The sequence below is a fragment of the Meriones unguiculatus genome, chromosome 5, assembly GCF_030254825.1.
Source record: "Meriones unguiculatus strain TT.TT164.6M chromosome 5, Bangor_MerUng_6.1, whole genome shotgun sequence".
In the NCBI taxonomy this organism is placed as follows: Eukaryota; Metazoa; Chordata; class Mammalia; order Rodentia; family Muridae; genus Meriones; species Meriones unguiculatus.
In genome coordinates, this window is record NC_083353.1 from 130,581,544 (window position 1) to 130,609,294 (window position 27,751).

At 46.9% G+C, this 27,751-nt stretch overlaps 1 protein-coding gene and 1 long non-coding RNA gene across 6 annotated transcripts in view; one reads left to right on the forward strand and one right to left on the reverse strand.

Annotated features, from left to right (window-relative positions):
• Positions 1-1,446: 1,446 nt before the first annotated feature.
• Positions 1,447-3,955, reverse strand: LOC132654113 (uncharacterized). Its single transcript, XR_009591796.1, has 2 exons — positions 3,855-3,955; positions 1,447-1,686 (listed from the first exon to the last, which is right to left on the reverse strand). It is a non-coding gene; the product is annotated as an uncharacterized LOC132654113 (long non-coding RNA).
• Positions 3,956-11,397: 7,442 nt separating this feature from the next.
• Irag2 (inositol 1,4,5-triphosphate receptor associated 2) overlaps positions 11,398-27,751 on the forward strand; it is a 43,382-nt gene continuing 27,028 nt past the window's right edge. For 2 of the 5 annotated variants that reach the window (XM_060384476.1, XM_021654171.2), the window contains exons 1-4: positions 11,398-11,773; positions 20,759-20,837; positions 24,194-24,330; positions 24,880-24,964. In XM_060384476.1, the coding sequence (XP_060240459.1) occupies positions 24,941-24,964 (24 nt within the window). In that variant the 5' untranslated portion in view covers positions 11,398-11,773; positions 20,759-20,837; positions 24,194-24,330; positions 24,880-24,940. Of the gene's footprint in view, positions 11,774-20,758; positions 20,838-22,328; positions 22,415-24,193; positions 24,331-24,879; positions 24,965-27,751 lie in introns of those variants that run through there. The other 3 variants (XM_021654153.2, XM_021654162.2, XM_060384477.1) reach the window with 3 other exon arrangements.

A 27,751-nucleotide genomic window follows, 5' to 3' on the forward strand; every position in this document is an offset into this window, starting at 1 on the left:
TAGGAGTTGCCCTGGTCATAGTGTCTCTTCAGAGCAATAGAACCCTAACTAAGACACAGGGCAACCATTATGAAAAAAGAGAGAGTGCAGGGTAACCACAGGCAGTGTCATAGACAGACAAAGAATAAATGAAAGAATTTCTTTTTAAAAATTCATTTTTGTTTTTGTGCATGTGTGAGCATATGTACTCAGATGCCCTTGGAGGCTAGAAGAAGGTATCAGATCCCCTGCAATGGGAGTTATAGGTGGTTGTGAGCTGCCTGACATGGGTGTTGGGCACAGAACTCATGCCCCCTGGAAAAGTGCCAACACTCTTAATTTCTGAGCCATCTCCAGCCATCTCCTTTATGACACTTTAATGAACAAACACATTTCATTTGAACACTCAAGAGAACTGGCCTGGCTAAATTTGGGTATTTCCTTGTCCTATTGAAATTCCCTCACTTTGGTAGAATCATTATTGTCTGGCAGAATCATCTCTGTCATCCCAGAAAGCAGCAGAACACTCGACAAAGGAGAACTTACCAGGAAGCTGCCCTGGCTTTGTCAGAAAGCAAGCATATGATAAGACTGTCTTTGTTCTGCCCATCGTCTTTATCTCTTCTCACCTGCCAGACTGTTTCCTACCACCCAACAGTAGGACTGAGCTCAAGAAAAATTAAGCTGTGGATCTCGTGATCAATCTAGCTGTTTCGGTTTATTTTCTCTCTCTCTCTCTCTCTCTCTCTGTGTGTGTGTGTGTGTGTGTGTGTGTGTGTGTGCTAGACACAATGGGCCAGTTAGCAAACAGTGGGTGCCATGGTGAGATGCTGTTCTACTGATGTACATTGACCTCTATGTGAACAACTTGCTCAGGTGACCGTCAGTGGTGAGGTGGCAGCTGGGGAATCTGGCCCTATGTGTAACTGCACAGACTGCATTCTTTCTCTCTTGATTCCCTGCACATTGCTTATTAAATCTAGTAGGACAGCATCTATAATGGGGCCAGAGAGATGGCTCAGAGGTTAGGAGCACTGGCTGCTTTGCCAGAGGGCCAGGGTTCAGTGCCAGTGCATAACTGTCTGTGGCTCCAGTTTTAGAGGTGCACGGTGTCCTCTTTTGGGTTCTGCGGGCACCAGGCATACAGGGACATGCAGGTAAAATACACATAAAATAACAACATAAATTCAAAACCTATTCTGGGACCCCAGCCTTGGGAGGAATATTTCTTGCCAGTGTTGGGAGAGTCGCAGCCCCTGCACCCTGGGCGCAGTTCAGAACAGACAACGTTACGTGGAGGCCGTACAGCAAGTGGTTTGACGTGAGCTTCAACTGTGAGAGAGGGAAGGGGATAGAGCTGGTCTTTGCCACTCTGTGGGTTCTTTTTCCCATGCTTTTTGCCCCTGGTTTCACCTCCTATCCCCAGATAGGAGAGAAAGAGGGGTAGAGGAAGGAGGGAGAGAAAGATCTGTGAATCTAATTCTTTATTCCTGTTTCTTCTGTGAGCATGATTACTAACAACCACCAACCTTCCCATCACCACACACCGCCTGTCAGGGCCCTCACATTTATGCACCTTCTGAAAACTTCCCAGGTTCCAAATGCCACACAATCACAGAAACCATCTGCAGCTGGCAAAAGCACACTCTGCTAGAGCACAAGGCAAATCATCACCAGCTGCTGAGAAGCAGCGCCGTATCGCCACACCTGGGATTAAAACAAAAATACATCCTTATAATGTTTCTGTGTTTTTAAAAGAAACCGAAATTCCAGAATTCTTACTACAGTAACCCCTTAATTAATGGTTTTAAGCCATTAATTATTCTGGGTGTATCAGGAAATTATAAACAAAGACATTTTCAATGAACTAAGTGCTTTTTGGTCAGCGGCTAAGGTTTTCAGGAGACCTCTCTTGCTCAGTTCTAATCTTTGTAAGTTTTGATGGTATAAGCAGGTCTGATAGCCTAATGCAAACTTTCCCTGGCTTCCATTCTGATGCTTTATTCTTATAGTATATAGCTGATTTAATTCCACAGTTTTTTTCTATAGCTCAGTGTCTCTTGGCTGCTGTTTTTTCCTTTCTCATTAACATTCAGAACATTTAAAGTTAGCAGAGCACTATTTAGTCCATCCCTGGGGATCTTTACTCTTCCTTTTTGATTAATAAGCATTTCCTCTAAGGTGTAATTGGCTTGTCCTGTAGTAGTATGTAGTATACATGTAATGTGCTTTATATTATAATATGCAAAGAACTTCATCCTAATTTGTGAAAGTATTCCCATAATGGCCATTACTTCCTGTAAATATGTAATTATAGATTCAGCCTTCACTACTTCCTGTAAATATGTAATTATAGATTCAGCCTTCTCAGAACTTAAAGCAGTTGCCCATTGAAACCCTGAATATGTATTAATGGTATGGTGCACAAACTTTAGTTTTCCTAAAATTTTGCCAGATTTCATTTCTTTTGCTACCCCTTCTTCCAACGGGCAAGGTCGTTCAGTTATACAAAGAACAAGTAGAACATTTTCTTATGATTTCCTTGAATTGTTGCCAGGTGATAATTTTTTTTCTTTAAACTTTTATTGTTAACATGGAGTTTTGTTAACATGAAATTTTGAGGCTTCTAACACATTTTCTATTATAAATTGGTCAGTTTCTTCATTTCCTTATGCCAGTGAACCTGGCAAGCCTGTATGAGACAGAATATGATGATATATAATGGATGGTTTCTATTTCTGATTGCCTGTTGCAGCTGTATAAATAACAAAGTCAATTCTGAATTATCTGGAATAAATTTAGCAATTTCTATATGCAAAAAACCCTGCATATTGAGAGTCAATAATTACATTAGATTCAGAAAAATTTAATAATACCATAAAATTGCATACAGCTCTGATTTTTGATCTGAAGTACATAGGCTTTGAATTACTTTACTCATTTTGTCTTAATTATAACTCTGCTATTCCAACTTATTTCCATCCGTATAGAATGTGGGTGCTGCAGGAACAGGTGTTCCTTTTACAATGCATGGGAGAAATCAATTAGTTGTTTGTTTTTTTTTTTTTTAATAAACTGAAGACACATGCTTTTAGTATATTTGCTGTTAAATTCTCCCAAAAAGTTGCTCCAAGCTCTTTCCAGTCTTCGTTGATTATTCATAATGACATCTCAGCATTAATTTAAGGTACTATGGATTCCTGCCAGGCCTGTTCCTGACAATTGATGTAGTCTTATTCTACCTTTTATGACTGAATCACAAACTTTTTCTATATAAGTATTTTTTTTTTTTTTTACTTCGTGTGCTTAGAAAATCTATTCAATAATACTGTCTTCCCTTTGCATAACGAACACAGTGGGAGAATGAGTTGAAGGCAAAATAACCAAAGTACAATCAAGTTTGGGATCTGTGTGATCCACATATGCATCTTGCAATCTTTGTTCTACCAGAGTTGCTCTTGTGCTCTCTCTCTGCTTCAGCTGTTAACCATCTTGGACTAAGTCTGAATCTCCTTGTAATGTTTGAAACAAATTACTTAACTCTTGAGCAGTTGACCCAATGGTAGGCCATTGCCATTCTTTTTTGAAAATCATTAAGAGTTTGCAACTGGGCAGGCATAGTGGCGCAAACCTTTGATCCCAGCCCTTGGGGAGGCAAAAGCAGGCGGATCTCTGTTAAAGCCATTTTTACAAAACCGTGTTTGTTTCTGTTTGTTTCTCAGTTTCTATCTCAGCCCAGCTATCACACAAATAATTGAAACTCCATTACATTAGTTTAACAAGCTTCACAGCACAAGAACTGAGTAGATATTTCTCTGTTCTTAACCCTCTAAGCTAATTTGGCTCGCTCCCAGCTACATCTCAGAGATACGTACACTTTGTAGCTTTCCTTGCTGAGCACTCTCTCCTGGTCCCCTGGACGTCTGCCATGGCTGAATCCTCCACCTCCTCATCTAACTCCTACCCTGGCTAGCAGGAAATCCAGCTGAGAGAGAATATCCCCTGCTCAGAGATTGGCTGTAAGCTGCTTTATTGACAAATCAGCAGACAACTCAGGAGCAGTGTTTACACAGCATCGAGAAAGGAGATTCTTAGAACAAAAATTGCAATCAGATACGGGAGGTGCAGAAATCAGCACTTAAATTACACAATACCCTTATGCCCACAGATCTCTGTGAGGCCAGACTGGTCTACATAGTGAGTCCAGGACAGCCAAAGCTACACAGGGAAACCCTGTTCCAAAAAACCAAAACCAAACCAAACAAAAAACTTTGCAACTGATCTCTTCTGATTTGTACCTTTTGTGGTTGAAATTTTTGTTTACTTATTTTATAACCAAAATAGTTAATAGAATCTCCCCTCTGTAGTTTTTCAGGAGCAATCTGTAATCCCCAGTATGGCAGAATTCTTTGTGTTTCCTTAAACATTTTCTCTAAAGTATCTGAGTCAGGATGAGCCAACAAAATACCAGCCATGTAATGATAAATAATGGGTAGAGTAAATTGCCTATAAATTATTTCTAGCAGTTGTTGCATAGAATATTAACATAGAGTTGGACTGTTTACCATTCCCTTTGTAATAACTTTCCACTGATATATTTTTATGGATTGAACACTATTGTAAGTAGGTACTGTGAAAGAAAACCTTCCTCTATCCTACTCATGCAAGGGGATAGTAAAAAAAATAAAATAAAATAAAAGCAATCTTTTGGATTAATTACGATCATAAGCCATGCCTTAGGTTATTTTTTTTTAAAAAGGCAAAGGAATTCCAGGCTGTAATGGACGCATGGTTGAATTACTGTATTCAACACTCCTAAAGCCGTTAACATTCTCCGTTTTCCAGATTTCTTTCTTATAACAAATACAAGGGAGTCCCATGGGCTGGTAGACTCTGCTGAGCCCCGAGCGCCTGTAATTCCTCCTTAGTTATTGGCCACTGATCTGCCCACACAGGCTCACTGGTCAACCATTTTGAGAGTACTGTTGGTCCTTCAGCAGTGATCCCCTTATGAATTTGGAAATCCATGCTTTGTCCTGTGTTTAAACAATTGGCAGCATCTGGTGCTGTTTTTGATGACATATATCAATACCTTCCCCAGGAGCATCTACCATTTCACCCTTATTTCATCACGAGCTTTCTCTGGGATTGCAGGAATATGAATCTGAGTACCTCACTCTTGTGAAAGATCCATTTCCCATAAATATACGGGCATGTATGCCAGCCACAGAGGCTTTAACTTTACTCTTTAAACTTCCGGTCTTACGTGTTTAACCCATCACACACTTTGTTTTATTTGAGATAGCTTTCCGATTCTTAGAAACTGGATATAAATCTTTTGTACTGGCCATTCTGAATTCCAAGATTTTTGTGAAATGATAGTTACGCCAGCTCCTGTATCTTCCAAACCTTCTATTTCAATATTGTTTATTTGTGATATTAATTTTGGCCTCTGATCATTAACAGCTGTTTACCAGAGCACACATTTTCCAGTACTTCCAACCCCTCCCCTTCTTTCTACTGGGGTAGCTTTGCCTTTAATATAGGAAAACTAGCAGCTGAGAAATCTAACAGCCATCCTGTGTTAAATTGCATCTCTCCTTTTACATAGTCTATAATTTTAAGTTCTCCTTCGAGATCTTCATCTATAATTTCTGGATCATAATGAATCAACTCCTTCCCAAAATTATCTCTACTGTCCCCAAGGGCAAAGGACTATATACTCTAGTAGCTATTTTATAACATTGAATTTTGGGAGATAAAGTAAGATGTTTCCCTGTGGCCAAGCCTAGAACTGTGCTGCCTGAAGTAATGTGCATTAAATCTCCAATGCCCAGTGGAGGTTTTTCAGTCTGCATGTCACTCCTTGGTGTAAAAGGCTTACACTTTTTGCTGTGGGCCCTCTAGATAGCCTCCCAAGGCCATTTTCTGATGGTAAGAAATTACCTTAGATATTTTTGGACCTACATTCATGGTCCAAAGAAAATCCTTGTCCTATTACTTGTACTCCCCTGGTGCAGAAAGAAGTCTAAGCCTTCTTTCTGGTTTATATTTAGAAAAACCATTGCCCTTAGAGATGTCTTGTTCACAATTTTGTTGCAATGACCAAATTTCCCACAATGAAAGTACCAGGCATTTTGAGATCTGAGACTACCTTTAGTGGCTTGGTCACAGTCCCTTTGCAAATGTCTGTATTTCCCACAATTGAAGCACTGGCATTTTGATATCAGAGGCCTCTAGCTATAGTTTTCCCTATGATATTAGCAGAGTACACATTAGAACCCATATCATTCCTTACCCACTCATCCATAGGCATTGCTCATGCCTTTAATGGTCTACTAACTTTTATACATCTGTATTTGCATTTTCAAATGCCAAGGTCTCAAATTAGCCCTGTCTTACATCAGTGTTTGATATGGCTCTTTTTCACAGGTGAAACTAATCTTTGTTAAAAAAAAAAAAATCAGTGAAGGCTTCTCCAGAGCCTTGTGTAATCTTTCTAACTGAGGTGGACTTTTCCCTGGCTCCTCAACTTAGTCTCAAGCTCTTAAAGTCGCTAAGCAACATTGATCTATTGTAGCGTCATCAGATTGAATCAAGCAGCTAATTCTTTTACTATATTCATTCCCCTCACTCTAGTTCACTGTTCAATATTTGCAGCTTCTTCCCTCCACCGTGTGAACCTGCCACTGTGGACGGCCTCTAGGACAGCTGTTACCAGCTCCTGGCGGTCTTGGGGAATAATTCCACATTGAGTAGCCGGGTTCTTTAGAGTGAGGCGAGTGCATCCCATATGGAAGCACGACCTCTTTAAAAGGCCCTAGGTCTATCCTTCTATGGGATGCCATCCTACCTCCTCGTAATCTTGCTCTACACTATTAGCAGGAATATGCTGTTTGACTGCTGGGAAAGCCGAAGGTGATCTCATAACCCCAGGCCAACTCTCCTCCCACTCTGGCAGCAGAGTTGGTTAAAGATTAACTTTTTCTCTCAAAATGGGTTATTTCAGCAGACTGTCCTTTTTCAGCTTTTCTCTGACCCGACCGCCCTCTGGCACAGTTTCTCACCTTCTTTCCCCTGCAGAAAACCCTGCTCTCTTGCTCACTCACTGGGACTGAGCCTTTTGTTCTCTCTCTTTTTTTCAGTGATCCTCCCAAGTGCTTCCCTCTCCATCCACAGCCTCTTCATCTGCACAGCCAACTCTGCCACTCTTTCAGAAAAGAGAGGGTAGAGTGACCGACCTACTTTGTTTCCTCATTTCAGCCATTTTTTGTTCCCATGACCCTCTATTTCTACCTGCAAATTTTCCAACCGTTCAGTCCTTCTTCCAACCTTTTTTGAAACAGAATCTACAAAGAAAAGAACAGAAATTTTCTCTGGGATCACACTGGTAGCAACCACAGTAAATGTTTGCTGCCATTTTGAAAAAAAAAATTCTTTCATCCCCTGCCATTTCCTTTATGGCATTTGAAATAAATTTTTAAAATTTTTAATCTTAACTTTCTTTTTTTTTTCTTTTTGCTTAGGACCGTAACTTTATTCAACAAAAACATAACCTCAAACTTCTCAGCTTCCTGAATCTGTTGGAAGCCTTAAATAAAGAAGCTTCGTCACAAAATTTGAAGCATAAAAAAAAAAGAACGCTGCTACAAAATATGACAAGATTGTCTAAAGCCATGCTCACTTTGAAAACCAGGTTTTTATACCTATAAACTAGCAACTTGTTGAAAATCTTTATTTTTCTAAGACACACACAGAAGCAATAACAATATCACAGTCCTCGGACACTACACTAAACCAGGCACCGCTTGTGGCCGGGCTTTGCCGCTTTGTGGGTCCTTCTTTTCCCGCCCTTTATCCTCTCTCCTTTCAGCCTGTCACTAGATTAGAGAGAAAAAAAATAGAGGAGGGAGGAGACCCTTGAATCTATTGTCTTACTTCTTGTTTCTTCTTTGAGCACAACCGCTAACCAACTGCAAACAAACCCCAATCCTGAAAGATCATCAACCACAGCCCCACCTATCCGGGCTCTGGAATTTACATACCCTCTGAAAGATTCCCAGAATTCCAAACATCACACCATTGCAGAAACTATCTGCTTCTGGCAAATCCATGTCTCTGCTAGATAGCATGAAGCAGCCTCGCATCCCCACACGTGAGATTAAAATGAAAACCTATCAAGTGCTTTTTTTTTTTTTGACAGGGTTTCTCTGTGTAGCCTTCGCTGTCCTGAACTCACTTTGTAGACCAGGCTGGCCTCAAACTCAGTACGCTGCCTGCCTCCACCTCCCGGAGTGTAATCCCAGAGTGCCCAGCACTGATGGGAAATGAGTAAGGAGCCGGGCACGTGGTGCAGGAGGCTGGCATGTGTCTTTAATCTCAGCACTTGAGAAGCAGAGGCAGATGGATGAGGCTCTTTGTGTTTGCATCCACTAGGTTACACAGGGAGTCACAGGCCAGCAAGGGCTACACAGAGAGACCCTGCCAGAAGAACAAGAGGAAGAATAAATAGGAGTAAGGTTGAATGAGGAAACAAAAGGCACATTCTTGAAAACTTTTAAAGATGACAAATTAAAGAAGGCACGGACAAATGGTGGAACATTACATTCATGAATTAGAAAATGGATGCTCCTAAAATGTCTATCCTGATGAAGGTAATGTGCAGATTCACTGAAATGCCTATCAAATATCTCAGTGGAGTTTTTACAGGAGTGGAAAATGTTTCTGAATTGCTGTGGAATAACAAAGAGCCCTGACCAGCTGAGAAAAATCTTGATAAATAAAGATGAAGGAATTGCTCTTCCTGATTTCAAAACTGTTACAAAACCGTAGGAACCAAACAAACACAGAACCGTGTGACGCCACAGACACACAGGCAGGTGAGCGAGCAGAGCGAAGAGCCTAGCAAAAACCCACGCGAGCCTGCAGCTCAGCTCTGCCATGAGCATAAAGAATTCTCCAGGCAAGCGGTGCAGGAGCGCCGGGAATCCACTGGACTCGCAGGCGCTAACGGTGTCTTTCACTGGCCCAGAAGCCCACCCAAAGGATTAAATAAAGACTTGTTCTATATGAGATCTGAAGCTCTAAGATGTTCGGAAGACAGCGGGGTTGTTTGAATAAGATTTCTAGGGCACAACACCAGAAGTTCAGGTACAGAAAGGTGAGTGGAACAAGATCAGACTCAGAATCTTCTGCAATAAAAGAAAGGGAAGGAACGGTATTCAGAATGGGAGAAATATCAGAGAGTCATATATCAGAGGAGGACGTGAGACTTGACTATATGAGGAACGCTAAGGACCGCACTAAAACGCACACACATACACAAACTCTGCTTCAAAACAGGAAGAGGGTCTGGAGAGATGGCCCAGCGGTCAAGAGCGTTACTGCTATCACAGAGGAGCCAGCTTCAGTTTTCAGCATCCATCCGATGGTGGCTCGCAACCGTCTGTACCTCCAGTGCCAGGGGGTGGGATGCCCTCTTTGACCTCTGCAGGCACGAGACATGTATAGAGTGCACAAACACACCTGAGGCAAAGGGGACTCAGTGCAGAAGCAACCCAGATGTCTGTCACCGTGTGGCTAGATGAGGCTGACGAGGTGTGTGACGGCCACGGAATGGAGCCGGCCTAGCAGTCCGTTCAGAGGCGAACTGATAAAATGTGGTATCATGAGGCAATATTATTCAGCCTTAAGGGAGTTCTACCACATAGGACGGCATGGAAGAACCCGTGGATGTTACGCTAAGGAAGCCATTAGTCACAGAGGATGGTGACTTCCATATCCCGCTTATGTGAGGAATCTGAACTAGCTCAAGGCTACAGAGGCTGGAAAGAGAATCGCAGCGGCTGCAGGCTGAGGGGAAGAGGAAATGAAGAGTTACTTTCCAACAGGTGTAAAGCTCGGTCATGTGCGACAAGTGGGTTCCTGTCACCTGCTGCATGACACAGTACCTGTAGTTAACAATCCTGTACACACGGTTCCTGAGTTCTGCACACTCTGAGGCTAACAACGCCACACGTGATGCAGTTAACCACGCCACACTCACAAACATTAAGAGCATAGATCTTGGGCTAGAGACACAGTTGGGCTGGCAGCAGGCCAGCTTAGCACACACAAGGCCCTGGGTTCAAGGCCGCTCCCTAGTACCGAATACATTAGACCTGGTAGTGTCTACACGCAGTCCCAGCTCTAGAGAGGCAGGGGCAGGAGGACAGCACGTTCTCAGCCACATAGGGAACTGGAGACCGGCCTGACTATACGCAGTCCTAGCTCAAAGGAGCGCAGATTTCAACATGAAGCATTCGAAGTTCTTGCTTTAGTGCTGTCACGACTGACCACATGCGACCGTGGGTGGCGATGGAGGGCAGCTTTGGGGAATGCCTCCGCCTCCGGTGGGGGGGCTGGAAGCCTGCCTGGCAGCCTCGCTCCTGATGTTACAACGGACGCAACGCAACGCAGCGGGGCTCTGACAGCAGGTTAAGCTGGGAGACGCCAGCAAAGGAGGGGCCTGACACCCTGCTGTCCTCCCCCTGCTTTGAACCTCTCCCCAGGCCCATCATCCTGGAGGGTTAAGGTTTACACTCAAACTGTTTGTGGTAGCCGCTGAGTCATCAACAACAGATTAGTCTCACTGGAGAGAGGGTGTCAAATGAGAAGCTATAAGGGTGCAAGGGAGATAAGAGGGGAAGAATGACGTCAAAGAGCTCACAGTGGGAATATCCAGTGAGTGTCCAGCTGTGTCGGGGGAGGGACTTCCTGTACTAATGCTAGCTGCATGTACTATGATTGACAGAAAGGTTAGTCATGAAACAAAGCCTCACTTCCCTCCACGCCCACTCTCCTGTGAAAAGCTGCCCATGGTGTGTAAGGGCTGTGTTACACACGCTGAGCTTGTGGGGAGCTGGTCTTGCACACCTGAAACAGCCTGAGCGAGCTGCTGGGTTGCTTTACTTAAAGCCTGTGTTTCTAAGCACTTTCACTTTTCCCTGTGATCTCTAAAGAAGTTTGAGTTCATCACAGTTTCTCAGAGTGACTCGGGATTGAAACGTCACTGAGAGCATGGGGTTCCGGTGCTGGGCTGTCTCTGTTTCTCTCATTCTCTCTGTCGACTTTATTATTATTATTATTATTATTATTATTTATTATTATTATTATCTTAAATTTGGCTTCCGCCAGAAGCAACCAGCCCTTGTTAAGCAGCTGCAAGATGCGCTGGTCAGGAAGAGGTTCCACAAAGACAGCCCAGGGCTGGGGGACACACAGCCAAAGGACGAGAGGCCTTGGCAACACAAAACTCGGGGGTATCAGCTCAGATGTCCTTAAAGGGTGAAGTAAAAATGGAGGAAGAACCAAAAAAAAAAAAAAGAGGAACTCTTCAGCTGTCCCTGGAGGCTGGCTGTGAGCCTTGAGCAGAGGAAGTGTGGGGTACAGGGGTGAGGAGGAGGTGTTAGCAGCTTGCTGGTGAAGGAGGGGGTACAGACGGCCTAACTCGTCTTCCTGGGGTGGAAGGCGCTTGGCCTGCTGCGCCCATGCACGGCTGCACAAGGGGAGCCCAGGCTTATCACTTCCCTGGAAGAAAAGCACATTTCCAGCTTCCTGTGCCGAAGAGCGAGAGCCCAGCGCCCTTCGCGCTGCTCAGACCCAGACTGCCTGTGCACGCGAGACGCCTGGGGCCTGCAGAAGAGCTGAGACTTTGCTGCACGACCGAGAGGAAGTGATTCCAGAAGACCAGCACCTGCAAACTGGAGGCATCCAGCCCCTGAGCATACTCAGGACACTTCCAGGGGCCTTCAGAGTAAGTGGCGAGGTCCACGCCGGTTCACACCCCTCAGCCTGGGGCGGAAGCACCTCTGCCGTTTCCCCTGATCCCGGCTGCGGTGTTAGCCAGGGGGAGGTTTAGGAAGCGCCGCCGTGGGACTCTGCCTTCAGCCAGGAACAGGATGGGACCACAGCCTGCCTAGTTTGTCTATGGCTGCCCTTCCTTTTAAAATGAAACAGAGCTGGGGTTTAGCTCGGTGGCAGAGTTTAGCCGTGTGCCAGAGTGCATGTGTATCAGCACTGAACACATATACAGCTGCTCTCAAAAATTTAATACGTGTTTAAGGTGTGTGTGTGTGTATGCATTTATGCACACTTCTGTTTTGTTTTTGAGACAGGTCCCACTGTGTTGATGACCTAAAACTCACAGGGACCCACCTGCCTCTGCCTCCCAAGTCCTGGGATTAATGCTCAGATCCACTTTACCTTTTGAAGCGGGGGTATTTAAGATGCTTGTGTGTCAGCCAAAGACTTACGAGCACTTAGCTAAGAATAATGTGAGAAGACACTTGTCAGATCACAAATGTCAGGCTATTTATAAACCTGCTTTATTCTAGAAGCATGAAATGGAAAATATAAAGCTGACTGGCCTGGCCGGTTATCAGACAGCTGCTTTTGTTCAGCAAACTTCTTATTTTAACGGTACAGATCTTCTCTCTATAAAGTCCTCGTTTGGAGTAAAGCAGACATGATGGTGAGAGCGCTCGGATTTGGATTTGTTGTGAATTCCTGGGCCTTCCCACTGAGGAAGCAGCTGAGGAGTTTAAGGAATTGCCTCACTTTAGAATAGCGATGTTCGGTGTTTTATTGTTGCTGTCTTGGGCTTTGTGAACTTACTGGGTTTCAGTGTTGCTGAGAGCAATGCGAATCATTCTTTGAATCTTGAAGGCTGCAGGCTGTGACTGCTCAGCAGGCTTTGGAGAAGTTCTCGTGTGATCAGAGCGCGTGTGAGGCGCGGATAAGCAGCCGTGCCCAGTTTGGTGTGAATCTGCTTTAGGCCCCATGCTCAGAGCAGTAACCCACTGGCTCTTGTCTCAGTTTTATGAGCAAGTAAGAATCCGTGTCCTCCCTGGGAGGGCTCCCTTGCAACATCTGCCCAGGAGCGTCCACTGCCGTGACTTACCCCCGAAGGCCATTGTCAGGTTCTCAGCTGGTTACTGCCCTCCAGCCTAGCCTTCAGGGACAGTTGGTTCAAAGCTGAGGCCCTGGTTTGAATGCACTTTTTTACTCCATGTGAGGAAAACATGTGGACACTTCCTTCCTCCGCTGACCTCTCAAGAATTCATGAAACCTGTAGTGTTCGTACTTTTCCTGCCCAGAGAAGGCGCACCTATGGGGGTTTTGCTTAAGGCCGTTTCCTCATGTGAAGGTCTCTCTGAAACTAAACCCTTGAGCAAAGAGAGCAGTTAGTTCAAAGTGCTCTGCACAGGAGGTAGACGGGTCTGCAACAAGGAAGGACGGTAGCCACACACACAGCCACACACATCCCCACTGCCACCATGCTGGTGTGCTCTGAGTCAGAGAGCAAAATGCTCAGATGTCCCCAGCTGTTCTGAAACTCTCCAGCCCGTTGAGTAAATTAGCAGCTGTCCTGAGCCGTCTCAGACTCAGCTGCCAGCTGTGGGAAGGTGGGGGTTGGTTTTCCCAAATGAGCAGGCTGATGTGGGCCAATGTGCACACCTAGGATGAGGAAGTTGTTGACAACATTTGCTTCCGCACCTGAGCAGCACCGAACACAGAATCCCGTCAGTTGGCAGCAGGGCTGGCTGGCAGGTGGAGTGAGGAAGGGCACACTTGCCTTCTTAGCTCCAACGGCTTTGCCTGAGTGGCTTCTTGTACACTTTTCTTGTTAAATTGTATCTAGCGTGTGGCCACCTGCATGTTTTCTTTCCTCTTTGATTTTATTCTTAAGTATCTTGTTACGTTGATAGACAGAATTGGATACCTGTTCTTTATTGTCCTTTCTTATTTATCTTATGTGTAGTCTTATTTTTCTTCACTATTCCAGAGCCCCATGTTTGTGTTTGGTGACCAAGGAAGCCAGGAGAGGGTGTTGGAGCCCTGGAACTGGATTTACTCATGGTTGTGTGTTGTGGGCGCTGGGAATCAAGCCCAGGCCTTCTGGAAGAGCAGTAAGTGCTCTTGACGGCCGACTTATCGTTCCAGCCCCTTGGCTGATTTTTGAGGCAGGTTCTAACATGGTCCAGACTGGCCTGGAAATAGCGATACAGCCCAACATGACATTGAATTCCTGCCCCTCCTGTGCCATCCTCCTGGGTGTAAATTCGAGGATCACAATTTGTGCCACTGTGGCAGTCCTCGGGGGAGCAGCAGACACTTACTTTGAGAAGGAGATATGAAAACATTCTTCGAGGGAGGCCACCATCTAACACTCAGGGCTTCTTTCTTATCTAGAGGAAACACAGATGAGAGCTAATCTGGGCTCTCATGCCGATGCTTGACAGATCACAAGAGGGTTGCTTGTAGGAAGAGAAAATCTGCCATTGGGGGATCCTGCGAAGAGCCTGTGCCCAGGGTCTGCACATGACACCACAGGATGGAGAAAGCTTTCCGTTAGACTGTCTCATGGAAAGGGACCACCAGAGGACTCCGAGGACAGATATGGGATAACAGTCACATGCCCCGAGTCAGCAAAAACTAGAGGGACATCAGCTGAGGGGACAGGCCTCGTGTAGTGACTGAGTGCGATGCTCTAGCCTGTGCTCCCAGGGCTGGAGGCCATGAGCTGATAGCCTGTCTCAAACAATGAAAGATGTAAAATGTTGGGATAACGGTTAACCAGGAAACAAAGCCAACGAGAGCATGCTGGGCAGTTCTGACGGGCTAGAGGACCAGGCTCTCCCTGATGCAGAAACTGGGGAGCTGGGGAAAAGGACAAGGAGGGAAAGGCTGTTGCGCCTGAGTTTGATTCCCAGAACTAAGATAATAGAAGAAAAAATTCCCATGTGATATACCCAGACCTCCACAGGCATGCTGTGGCGTGTGTGTACACACTCGTGTATGTAAGTGTGCAGGCATGCTCAAAATTAATAAAGAAATGTGAGGAAAATTGAAAATGTAGACTAGACAATTCAGATGGTGTAGTCCAGTGGCTTAAGGGCACAGGGCTTAAAGTCAAACTAGCCTGTCTTCTAGCCTGTGTCCCCCGTGGAATGCAAGGGGCAGGCCACAGCAGCCAGGTGTGGCCAGAGTTGGTGCACAGAGGCTGCTGGAGCAGGCTTCCAGAAGGTGCCCTCTCCGCTTTACAACTGGTGTGTGTGAAATGGCATGCTCTAAGGGGAAACTCGTCTGCTCACAGGCAGTCTTCCTGCTTAGCCTCAGGGCTGGAAGCGCTGGGCTGTGGCCTTCAGCAGAAACGCAGCAAGCCCGTGGCTGTGGAGCAGGTGGCAGGAGCGTTTGTCAACCGCCTTTGAGAAAGTCACAAACAAGTCTCTGTGCCCGGGTCCTCCCCCAGCCTCGCTGAGCTCCCCACAGGGTCAGGGTCTGTGCTCACCTCCACAGACCAGTGCCCTGGAACTCCCGGCCGGCTCTCTTCTCTTCCTCCACACCAGGCCAGCTGTTCTGTAGCACTGACATTTCTAATGTTACTTTTGTGCATCTCTGGCATCCTGCCAGGCCTCCGGAGCTGAGTGTCTGCGTGTGGCCTCCCTGGCTGCTAAGGGCAGAGAGGTTTTCTTCCTTTGCTGGTGACTGGCGCATACGGTTTTAAGTGGTTTCTTCCTAAGCCTGTATGTCACATAAGCTGCACTGTTTTCTCTTTGTTTATTATTTGTTGGCAACTGTTGTTATTTTATTCTTTACTCATCTGCACGTGTGTGTATGTGCATATGAACGCAGATGAACTTGAAGGCACGGGCGGGTGGGGCCTCCTGGGGCTGAAGTTACTGGGGTGAAAAGCCTCCCAACTTGTGTGCTGGGACCCAACTCAGGTCCTCTGAAAGAGCAGCAAGCACTCTTAATTGTCGAGACATCATCATCATCATCATCATTATCATTATTATATATTTTTATTCTGAAATTATAATCACATCATTTCCTCCTTTCCTTTCCTCCTTCAAACCCTCTCATATATCCCCCCTTTTCTCACTTTTAAGTTCATTGGCCTCTTTTTAAATTAAGTGTGTGTGTGTGTGTGTGTGTGTGTGTGTGTGTGTGTACTCAGCCGCTCTCAGAGCCCAGACCAAGGCATTGGATCCCCTTGAGCCACTACTACTGGTGTTTGTGTACAACCTGGCAAGGTGCTTACTTAAGTCTCAGAGCATACGTGCTCTTAACCACTGTGCCTGCATTATTTTCACTCTTTTCTTTTCTCCTCTCTCTCTTTCTCTTTGTCTGTCTCTGCCTCTCTCTCTCTCTCTCTCGTTTTTTGAGAGCAGGTCTCATTGTTTGCTCTGACTGTCCTGGACCAAGCTAACCTTAACATCACAGAGCTCTGCTGCCTCCTGAGAGCTGGGATCAATGGTGTACAGCCACCGTGCCCCGCCCTCACTCATGTGATATTTCAACGCTCTCCTTCAAGCAAAATCATAAAACATTCAGGCTTTAAAACACAGAATTTCTGCCCACTCGTGTCCACACCGGACCTCACGCAGTCAGCAACAGTGGGTCACCAGGACAGCGGGGATGGGCTGGAACCGGAGGAGGCCAGGGGCACGGTCCTCCAGGTGTCTGCCGCCTGTCTCTTGCACATGCTTGAGCTTTGCCTGTGTTGTGCTTGAGGTGGCTACATTCACCTCTGTGAGTATCCTGACACTGATTCCGTTATTAGAAATCTAAAATACTTTCCAGTTTTTGTGGTGGATGAAGACACTGTCAGCAGTTACGCACAAGGCTCTGTGGAGACCTACTTCCCACAAATAAGTACCTGTGAGTGGAATTAAAGTCGGAGCTTACTCTGAACTCTAATCAAAAATAAAAATCTCCTGAGAGGGTAGAGAGGCAGCTCCGAAGTTGGCAGCAGTTTGCTCTTCTAGAGGACCTAGGTTTGGTTCCCAGCACCCACACGGCAGCTCACAACCATCTATAACTCCAGTACCAGGGTGTCGGATGCTGTCTTTGGCCTCCTCAGGCGCTGCGCTTATGTGCTGCACAGACACACACGCAGACAGAATATAGATAGAATAAAAATGGTGACTCACGTTTCAGCTTCCCACCCTGCTGGGCGTTCCAAACTCCCCTTCGCTGTGCGAAGGCCTGTGCCCCCAACTTCAGTGTTCGCAGTTTGAACCCTACTGACAGGTCGTTGATCGCAGCTTGCAGGTGACAGTTATCCTGAGTGCTTTTCCCAGGTTCTGACTGGCCATTGTTTGTTTTTGTTTGTTTTTCTGAAGTGTTTATTCGTAGACACACAAATCATTGGACGAATAGCTTTGCCATTAATGAATTTTTATGTAAAATTGTACTTGTGTACTTCTTTGTGGTATCAAATGGAAACCTAAAGCCCTTGTTTTGCTTTGTTTGTTTCTGGTTTTTTGTCTGTCTGCTTGCTTGCTTGCTTGTTTAACTGGTGATGTGGCAGGCACTTGGCCTCTGCCAACCTCCCAGCCTGCAGCCTTGAGCCTCTGGCACAGACACTCCCCCAGCCCAACTCTGACGTATAGAGTTTGTGTGTGTGCTCTCACTCAAGCACAGCAGGCCTCTGGAGGTCTGGGGATGGTTTTTGGAGTCAGCCTTCCCTGCGGCTTGGACCGGGTCACCAACCTTGTACAGCAAGTCCCTACACTCACTCGAGGAGACCTCTCACCAGCCCTGGCAGGGCTATTTCTCAGTACCCAGAACATGTACTGCGTCCTGAAGATGTTCCTTGTAGGTGTGCGGCCTCATGAACCCTGCGGGTCTGATAACAGCAGCGTCTGATTTTCAGCAGCCAGGTAAGCGTCAGGCCTTTGCCTGATGGCATCACTCCTGCCAGAAAGCTGCTGAGGTCAGGCTCTCGCTGCAGGGAACCTGAGACTTTTGGCCCTACCCTACAGGCAGCAGCAGGGGCGGTGGCCTTGTTTGCCTTGATTTTTTTGTGAAACCTGAATGTCCCAGACTCTAGCTCCCGCTCTGCAGAAGAATGCAAAGCTGAATGCAAACAGGAAGCCATCTGACTTGTTTCGTCATATGGAAAATATGGAAATCGCTGCTAGTCCCCCCGTGAACCACCTGTGAAAACAAGTTTGCAGTTTGAATGCTTCCTCGAGGATGGGCCTTGTAGATGGTCCCACCCCTACCCTGTTCACATCCCTGTGCAGCACACACACTGGGCCGAGGGAAACCTTGGGAAGCCCTGTGGAGACAGCCACTGTTTGTAAGCTGAGGAGAGGTCTGTGTGCTTCCCACAGTGAGCACAGTCTCACAAATCTGTCAGGTCTCCGGGGCACGGTGGCTCATACCCATAACCCCAGCACTGGGAGGCTGAGGTAAGAGCGTCCTTAGCCTGAGGGCCAGCCTGAGCTACACAGCAAGACTCTGCCCCCACCCCACCCCCCAAAACCAATAAACCACAAACAAGCAAGGGTTCTGGGCTACAGGTGGCTTGGCTGATGAAGTGCTTGCTTGGCAAGTGTGAGGCCTGGAGCTCAGTCCCCAGAACTCCCATGATTAAATCTGGGCATGGTCACACACATTTGTAATCCAAGCAGATGTACGGACCAGCCAAACTGAAGGTCGTGAGCTGGGAGAGAGATCTGATGGAGGGCTTGGCGGGGGATGGCGGTGGTTTGGAGGAAGATACAGAGATAAAGAAGCCCTCGGTTTGTATAGCAGCTGGTCTTGCCATGCTGGTGAGGTCCAGGTTCAGTGAGAACCCGTCTCATTCAGGAGAACAGTGAATCGGGAGGCCACCTGTCATGGTTCCGTGTGTGTGTGTGTGTGTGTGTGTGTGTGTGTGTGTGTGTGTGTGTGCCTGCACATGTACTCACTGAGTGGGTTTATTTTCCTGCTCTTGGCTATGATTTAAGGACTATGGGCTTCAATCAACTGACACCTTCCTGCATAGAGAAGGTATTTTCCCCAGTTTCCAATACGTAGGAGATAATGCTTTAAAACTCACTGGGAGGCAACTTTTAGATATCAGGTAGATTTTAGGCATCAGGGAGGTGGCTTTTGTTTTGTATTGCCGTGTCTCCCTGGGTAGCCCAGGCTGGCTCAGAACCTGTCATCACCCGCCTCAGGTTCCCGGCTGCCGAGATTACAGGTGTGCACTCCTCCACATCCAGCTCGGGCAATTTGTTGTTTACTTTTTCATCTGTGTTTTTACATGTGTGAATGTTTTGACTGCGCATATGTCTGCATACCATGTGTGTGCCTGGTCCTGCAGAGGCGGAGGAGAGCCTGGAAGCCCCTGGAACTGGAGTTGTGAGCAGCCTTGTGGGTGCTGAGACTCGACCTGGCTCCTCCGCACGGGCAGCAGGTGCTCTATCCACGGAGCCACCACCCGCCCCCAGCCCCGTAGAAAGACAAACATTTTTAATTCCAGAGAGTAGCACTGTCCTGAAGAACGAGCTCAGCCTCGTGGTTTGGGAGTCCTTGCCTCAACCCTGTGGGGATCAGTGTTCTCATGACACAGCAGGCTTGCTCCCAAACAGGAGCTCCTGGTTCAATGACAGACTTGTCTCAAGCAGTGAGGTGGGGAAGAGACTGAAGAGGGCAGCTGACATCAACACACGCGCACACATACAAACACACATATACACACACATAAATAGAACCTGTTCACAAGTACTCAAAATTTCAGCATGGGTCCTTGATTGGAGGATGTTGGTCCTATCAGAGAGGAGGCTTTTAAGACTGAAAAGCCAGCTCTCTGCTAACAAACAAACACAGCAGCGGGGCCAGGCAGCCAAGGAGATGCTGCCTCTGTCAGAAGCGTCAAGAGCTACTTGCCAAAGTGAGCGTTCTCCTTATCTTCTGCTAAACTTGCACCAAAGCCTCTGAGAAGTAGCCATTTTCCCCACTGTAACTGAGCACACATCACACGTGATTTGGGGTTTGGTTTGGACTGAAGCAGTAAGCTATGGAAGGGTCCTTCAGTGAGCTGCTCTTGATGTAACTCAGTGGTTGCCATGAAGTATCTACGACCAGCTCAGTATGGCCATGTTTAATCTCTCCTTTCCTATATTTCCTTTCATTGCTTTGGAAACTTTTGATAGCTTTCCTTTAGAGTCCCCAAAAGAGAGGAGAGTAATACTCATGTCTGAGATTGGATTCCATTTCCCTCCACAAAAGGGCAGGCTTCCCAGGATATCAACCAAACATGGCATACTAAGTTACAGTAAGACTGGGCGTCTTCCCTCATGTTGAGGCTGGATGGAAAAGGGTCCCAAAAGCAGGAAGGGTCCCAGCAGGAGGAAAAGGGTCCCAAAAGCAGGCAACAGAGTCAGAGACAGCCCCTGTTTCCACTGTTAGAAGTCCCCCAAGAAGATCAAGCTACACAACTGTAACATAGGTGCAGAAGGCCTAGGTCAGGCTCCCTGGCTGTTAGTTCACTGACTCTGTATTTTTTAACTTTTTGAAACTTACATGTATGTATATGATGTGTATGTATATACACATGTACATGGAGGGGCCACTTGGAGGAGTCGGTTCTCTCCTTCCTCCACGTGGATTTCAGGAGTCCAGCCCATCAGCCTCGGCAGCAGGTGCCTTTACCACCGACCCATCTCACCAGCTCCCTAAAATATAATAGATGCTATTATGGCTGCTGTGAGTTGTGTCTCTATAAGCTTCTTTGTTCCCTGCCTAAGGGTTTCACGTCAAGACAGCAGTTCCCTGTTCAAAGTTCAGATCTTACTCATAGATTAAATAATGTGGTTAATACAACGAGAGGTTTACAGTTACAAATGTGTCCCCTTGAAGAACAGTTAAAGCTGGCCACCGTCAGCCTGCTCAGGCTGTGGACCCGCTCTAAGGCCTGGTGTGTCTCAGGCTTGTGATTACATTATCGTCTGTCTCACAGCAGGCCTTTTCTGACCAGGAGTCTCCTCACTATGATCACCTGTCCTGCACAGAGAGACCTGGACTTCTAGAGAAAATTGGTAAGATTGAGGGTTTTATTTTATTTCTTAGGTAACAACTGTGGTTTGACTATTATATCGAAACAAAAATATAATTCAAACCAGGCATGTGGCTGTACCTCTTTAATCCCAGCCTTTCAGAGGCAGAAGTGGCTGATCTCCGTGAGATTGAAGACAGCATGGTTTATATAGGGCATTCTAGGCCAGGCAGGCCTACACATTGAGACTCTGTCTCAAAACAAAAACACCCCTAACCCACACAAAAAAGAAAGAAAGAAAAATAGGGACTGGAGAGATGACTCAGGGGTTAAGAGCACTGGCTGTTCTTCCAGAAGACCAGGGTTTGAGTCCCACCACCTGCATGGCAGGTCACAATCATCTATAACCCCATTTCTGTGGGATCCAGCACCCTCTTCTGGCCTCCTCTGGCATTACACTCTCATGGTGCATAGACATAAATGCAGGCAAAACACCGGTATATAAAATAGTAATGGTGATGATTTAAAAAAAAAAAAATCATTCACTATGTATGAAAAGGCTGAGCAATCTAAACATACTCCTTTTCTACAAAAAGATAACCAGACAGGAAATGGTTCCCTCTGTTTCATTTTTCTTCTTAATTATACCATCTGTTCTAAGAGGTAGGACATTTACCGCCTTTTGACAGCAGTAACATGAAGAATTATGTGACGGGGCCTGCCCCTCACTCCTGCCCCCTCCCCAGAGCCTTGTTTCTGTCTAGGTGTGAACTGTGCAGATTTGGTGGTGTGTGAGCGTCCTGCTAACTGCTGCCCAGAGGTGCTCTCCCAGGTTTTGCTTGTGGGTGCTTGGGACTGAACCTCAACCTCAATCTCCAGTTGTTTTACTTTCTGTTTGGAGACAGGGTCATACTAAGTTGCCCAGGCTAGCCCTGCACCCACTTTGAGGCCCAGGCAAATCTTGAGGTTGAGATGCTCCTGCCTCTGCCTCCCGGGGGTGACTGGGCTCGAATCAGAATTCGGATTTGCTCCTGAGCTACGGCCTTGGGTAGAAGCCTGAACGCTTTGCTCTGTAACATTGTCCCTTGGAACCCATCATCGCATCCTGTGTACCTTCTTTGAAATTCTATTTTTATTTTGTGTTTGTGGGTGTTTGGCCTGCGTGTGCCCACAGAGGCCAGAAGAGGACGTTGGATCCCAGGCCGCTGGACTTACAGATGGTTATGAGCCAGTCAGTGCTGGAACCCCAAAACTGGGTCCTCTGATAGAACATCCAGTGTTCCTGACTGCTCTCTGACACCCGTCCACTTTTTTAAGAACGTTTCTACTAACTGAGAATTTCCTACACTGCATTTGGGCCTATTCCTACCCCTCCACGCTCCTCATGCCCTCCCCCACCTCTCTGCCTGTCTAACTTTGTGTTTGTTTTACCTGCCCCTGCCTGGTGGAGGCTTTTCTTAAGCTGAAGGAATTATCTTGAGAACTGTAGGGCGAATTTTCCTTTAGACAGCTACTAATGCCAGCTTTCTGTTCAGAAGCAGCCCTGCCACAAAACTCAGCAGAGGCAGAACTCAGGTAGCCTTGACCTGGAAACACTAGTGCCAGTGTGGTCTCCGCTGGGTGAGTGTGGACACGTCCCTCCCCACTTGGCCCACGTGTGGGTGGGGAGGGGTTTCTGGAAAGAGACAATAATCAATAACAATGAAATCAGACCAGGGAGATGTACTGGAAATTTGTCTAGGGATTCAGTTAATATAGATGGCAGCATCCACTCTATCCCAAGTACCATTACACATAATTAAAACCAAATCCTAAAACAGCAAGGCCTGAGTTCAAAAAATAGTCCGCAGAAGACGGAAGAAATGAAGTAGGGAGGTGGCTTTGGGACTGTGGTAAAAGGATGCAGATGGGTGGAAAGTGAGCGGTGACCCTGGCGGACTTAGGGGACTTAGTAGAAAATGAAGGGAAAGTGGGACCTGGCGGCTGTTCTGAACAGCCAAAGAAAAAGAGAACCGCATGCTGCAGATGGCCGGGGGCAGACAGCACCAAGGCTGCCCTGTGGGCAGCCCCAGCGTGGTTCAGAGCTGACAGAAGTGCTGGGAAGGGTTCTAAAGAAGGTGGTTTTTGGATCATTTGAACTAGAGGGTCAGCGGCGGCTGACAGAATGCTGGACGAGGTAAGTGCTCTTGACCAGCCTGTTTTATTCACGAAAACTCAGCTAAACCCCACTCCACAGTGGAGTGAAGGCTGCGCCCCTCCCTAGCTCTGAGCTGTCTCTCACCTTCATTAGTCGTCTCCACAGTCTGATGAGGAGGATGCTAGAGCCGTTTCCCTTCCACTGCACTTACTTTCGTGGACTGGAGTCAGACTGTCCCGTGATGCTCTACCTGCTCCCCTGGCTCCTGGCCCTTTTTATTTTACATTAAAAATATCTTTAGGTTATTTTATCTTACTTTATTTTGTGTGTATGACTCTTTTGTCCGAAAGTATGCAAATGCACAGTATGTGTGCCTGGTGCCCACAGAGCCCAGAGGTGGACTTACAGAAGACTGTGAGCCACTGGGTGCTGGGAACCCAACCAGGGGCTCTGAACAGCAGCAAGTGCTCGTAAGCAGAGCGCTTCCGGCCTGTAGCTCTCATTTTAAGGATGGAGAAACAGGAACATCAAACACAACTTTCCCCAGTGTGTCCCTTCACATAAAAGTAAATTCGGGCTCTGAGTAGAGAAGTTATTCACCTACAGTCACACAACCTGCCTGAGGCAAAGCCAGCATTTGAATCTGAATTTTTTTAAACATTAAACTTTGCATCTTCCTGTGCCCTGAGACACAGCAACCCACAATCCCCAGGCATACTTCCTAGCAACACCTCTGATGGTTTCTGATCACAGAAACCCTCCTTCCCACAGTTTTCCTCCTAAGGAGTCTGCAAAATTGTTCTGGAAGTCCAGGTAGTAAGTATTTTAGGCTTTTCTAGGCACACAATCTCCATGGCAACTCTTCAGCACCACTGTGAGACATACAAGTAGCCACGAACTGCCCCTGAATGAATGGCCATGGCTACCTGCTAATAAAACTTTACTTATAAGAACAGGCCGCTGTCCGAATGTTGTCTCCTGTGGATTGTGGACCAGCTACTAACTCAGTGGACAAGGGTTTCCTGTCCTCCTTTACCCACACCTCAGCTTTTGTTTTGTTGTGTGTTTGTTTTTAATAAACATTGGATACTTCTACCTCCCTGTGGCTGGGGATCTAGGCATTTTAGAATAAAATATTAGGAGAATTGGATTGATTTTTACTTCTTCAGACATGGTGCAACCAATTTCTTGGGTGAGAAAAGTTAAATCTTTAAAACAATTGGACTAAGGTTCACCTCTGCCCTCATTCCTTCCTGCTCCAGATGCCTCACATCTTGAGGACCTTACAGCAATCCCAAGGCTAGAGCTCCCGGGTCAGCAGCTCAGCCCATGCTCCGTGTGAAAGGTCCCCGGAGCAGGAGACACAGGATGGGGCTTTGGATGTGACAAGAGGACCCCAGTAAGTGAGACCAGAGCCCACCTTCTCCAGGGGTGCGTGTGTGTCTGCTTAGTGGCTTATGTTTTATCTGACATTGTTACTTCTTTGCTGTGTTAGGATGGGGTCTCTCCAGCTCTCTGAGGATTCGCAGCTTAGAATCCAAAGGACGTTGCTCTGGAATTTCAGAGACAGCTCTGAGCAACTCATTCCGTTTTCCCTGCTGAGTTAACTGCGATGAGTCATATAGACAGTTCAGACTCGGTCTGTTCCCATCTGTTCCCTGCACCTCTGTCCTCACCTGCCTTGTAAAGTCAAGAGACTGATTTTCAGGAAATGCTCCATGGCAAGATTAACTCCCCCAGGGAGAGTCCTTTCTGTGCAAGAGCAGAGGAAGCCAGGCTTTGCATTGCAAATGTTGGATTTTCATCTTTGGTTGCTTTTCTGCCCTTAGTGACTTCTCTTTGAAGGAGATGGCTCTCTCTTCCTGCCTGATTGAAAATTGCCTGGGCTGGGGGAGGGGCAGTGGGAACTAGGTTTGGTCTCTACTCATCTGAAGTTTCTCACCTGCAGAAAGCCACCTCCCCCAGGCCTGCCAGCTCCACACGGGAGGCTCCGGCTAGATCCCACCAGAATGGCCGAGGACCTTAGAGTCGAAGTGAGTATGGACAGAGATCTGATTCGTTTTCAGCACTACCATGCTCTGGCCTCTTTGGGGGCTGTTCCTCCTTCCTCACCGTTCTTGTAAGAAATAGTATGGGACATCCTAGAAATATAGTAAGATATATCCAACTTTGAAGCCAGGAAGTTAAAATTCAAGAATTCAGGGCCTTTCTGTTCCTTACATAGGATAAATCTGGATTATGGGGGGAGGGTCAAGAGCACTGGAATTCTCTCACAGGGGACCTGGGTCCAATTCCCAGCACCGTATGAGAACCTACAACCATCCCTAAGTCTAGTTCCAGAGAATATGGCACCCTCTTCTGGCCTCTGCGGGCATAGCATCCTGTGTTACATACATACATCCGTGCAGGCAAAATCCGCATACACATAAACAAATCTAAAGTAAAAATAAAAACAAGCTTGGGGTGGAATGACTGAAGGCAGAGTTGGGTGGAGGTTGCTGAACTTCGTGGTATATCTTGGTTTTGTTATTTAAATTTGCTAATGGCTTTCATAAATCTCAGAGGGCAAAGACTTTCCAGGAGCTGAGGTCAGGGCATTGGTTCCTTTTCAGAGAGCACACATTGCCAAAGGCAGGCAGTAATGGTGCTCCCCTGCTGACTATGACAATGCTGACCAGCTGCAGAACGGTCCTTAGGTAACCACCCCAGGCCAACTAGAAGTACTTGTGTCTTCTTGGTGTTCAGGATCTGCCCATCTGTCTTCTTACCTCTCTTAGAGCAAAACCCTCCCACCAAACAATCAGTTAACTTTTTTAATGTAGTCACAGAATTGAGAACTGTCATAACATGAGCGTGCTTTGATCACATCCGTCACCACTACTCCCATCCTTGACTTCCATCCCCTGCCCCCATTAAGTCCTCTGTCCTTACATCTGTCCCTGGAGCACCAGCAATCAGCTTTCCCTAAAGACTTGCCCCTCGTGGAGGTCTCTTATAAGAGGAATCTGGCCCCCTGAGCCTGGCTGCTTCTAATTAGCATGAGGTTCACGCAGTTAGTCCTTCTGAGGTCCTCACCTGAGCTGTGTGGGTGGACTCCCTTCTTCACCGGCTGCGGGGCACAGCGCCGCTGACTACTGCTGCGTAGTTTCAAAGTGCTTTTGTGTGCAGCCCCATGGGGAGAACTACTGCCTCTTCATGTCCACTGTCTTGACAAGCTGCAGAGCAGATCCTGTGGCCTGGTCTGTTTTACTTGGCCACCACCAGCATCCAGGATTCTAATTTCTCTAGATCATCACCAACAGCATCTCACCACAGCCAGCACGGAGAGCGCGGACCCCATGGGTTTGGATTTGCGTTTCTCTAATGAATAAAGATGGCTGTCATCTTCGCATGTGTTACTGGCCATCTTCTATCTTCAGCGAGACTATGTCTCCTGAGCTCAGTGGCCCACTTTAAAATTAGATGATGTTTCCCCACTTAATTTCATGAGTTGTTTTCATTCTTCTTGTTAAGTGCGTGCATCTGGTTTTATAACTCTATAATATGATTTCTGGCATACAGTTACGTACACTTTTCCTATGTAATAATTTATGCGTGACTTCTGTTCATTGGTACCTGTCTCACCGAGAAGCTCAGGGCAAGAAAGAAAAAGGCAGCGCCCTTTGCTATTACTTCCCAGTCTTCTAACGTTTTAACAGGAAGTTGACCTTTGCCACTGAGAGGATGTTTGGTTGTTAGTCATTTCGCTTTTATCGGGCACTAATTTCACAACAAAGAGGGAAGCAGAAGCCTGAGCTGAGCATCAGGCAGGGTGCAGGAAGCATTTCCACATGCCAGTTAACCCTCTCACCTGCCAGGGCAGGGGTGGGCTCTGCATAGACAGCAGGCCCCTGGAGGTGACTCAGCTAGGAAGCAGCTTCAGGGGACCCGGGTTCCCGCATCCCGTCCCAGCAGGCCGCATGTAGGGGCTTCCCTCTTCATGGTCACTTGTGGTTGTGCTGATGCCTGAGAGATGCTTTGTGCTGGTGCATTCCGTGGGATCTGTGGTGGAGCTGTTTTGTCTGTGGTCTTGACATCCTTTCAGAACTAGAGGGCCCCGGAATCACAGAGGACACGTCTCTAGCATGCTGCTGAAGGAATGTCTGTCCCCTGTGGAAGCTCATACGGCCTTCTTACGTTCCCAGGAGGCGTCTTAGCAGTCAGCTGTTCCAGTTCTCCATAGTGTACCCTCAGGTTTCTGTTCTCCAAGCATGCTCTGCAGCCTAGGAGTGCCATTCCCTCCCTCTCCCCCACCTTGTCCTGTCCTCTGGTCCTCTGAACACATGCCCCAAAGCCTCCCTTCACCTGCCACCCCACCTCTGAGCATTTAGTGGTAAGCTCTCGTTCTTAGTGTTCTCGTGTACAGTGAGTACAGGGATTAGACTAAGTGCAAAAAAAACACAAGCAGAGCCCATAATCCACATCCATCCCAGGATGCAAGTGTGCTGGCCTTTCCCTAGCTTCACGCCGTGGTCCCTGTCCATTTCCGCAGCCTCACGATGAACTGCTCACCCCATACTCTGGCTCTTCCATCACCCGACACACCTGCATTTTCCCAGCACTGCCTTGTGGTTAGCTCTGTAACTCAGCCCAAACCAGGCCGGGCGTACCATCACCATAAATCACACAGACCTTTCTGGGCGTTCCCCCAAACACTGCTGTTTCTCCATTTGTCAAAATTCTGTTTGGTTGTCAAGGCCAGTTTCAAAAACCCACTGCTTCACAAGGCCTTTCTGTGGTGACACGAAACGTTGCTGCTCCCAAGTCTCCACTTCTTGAGG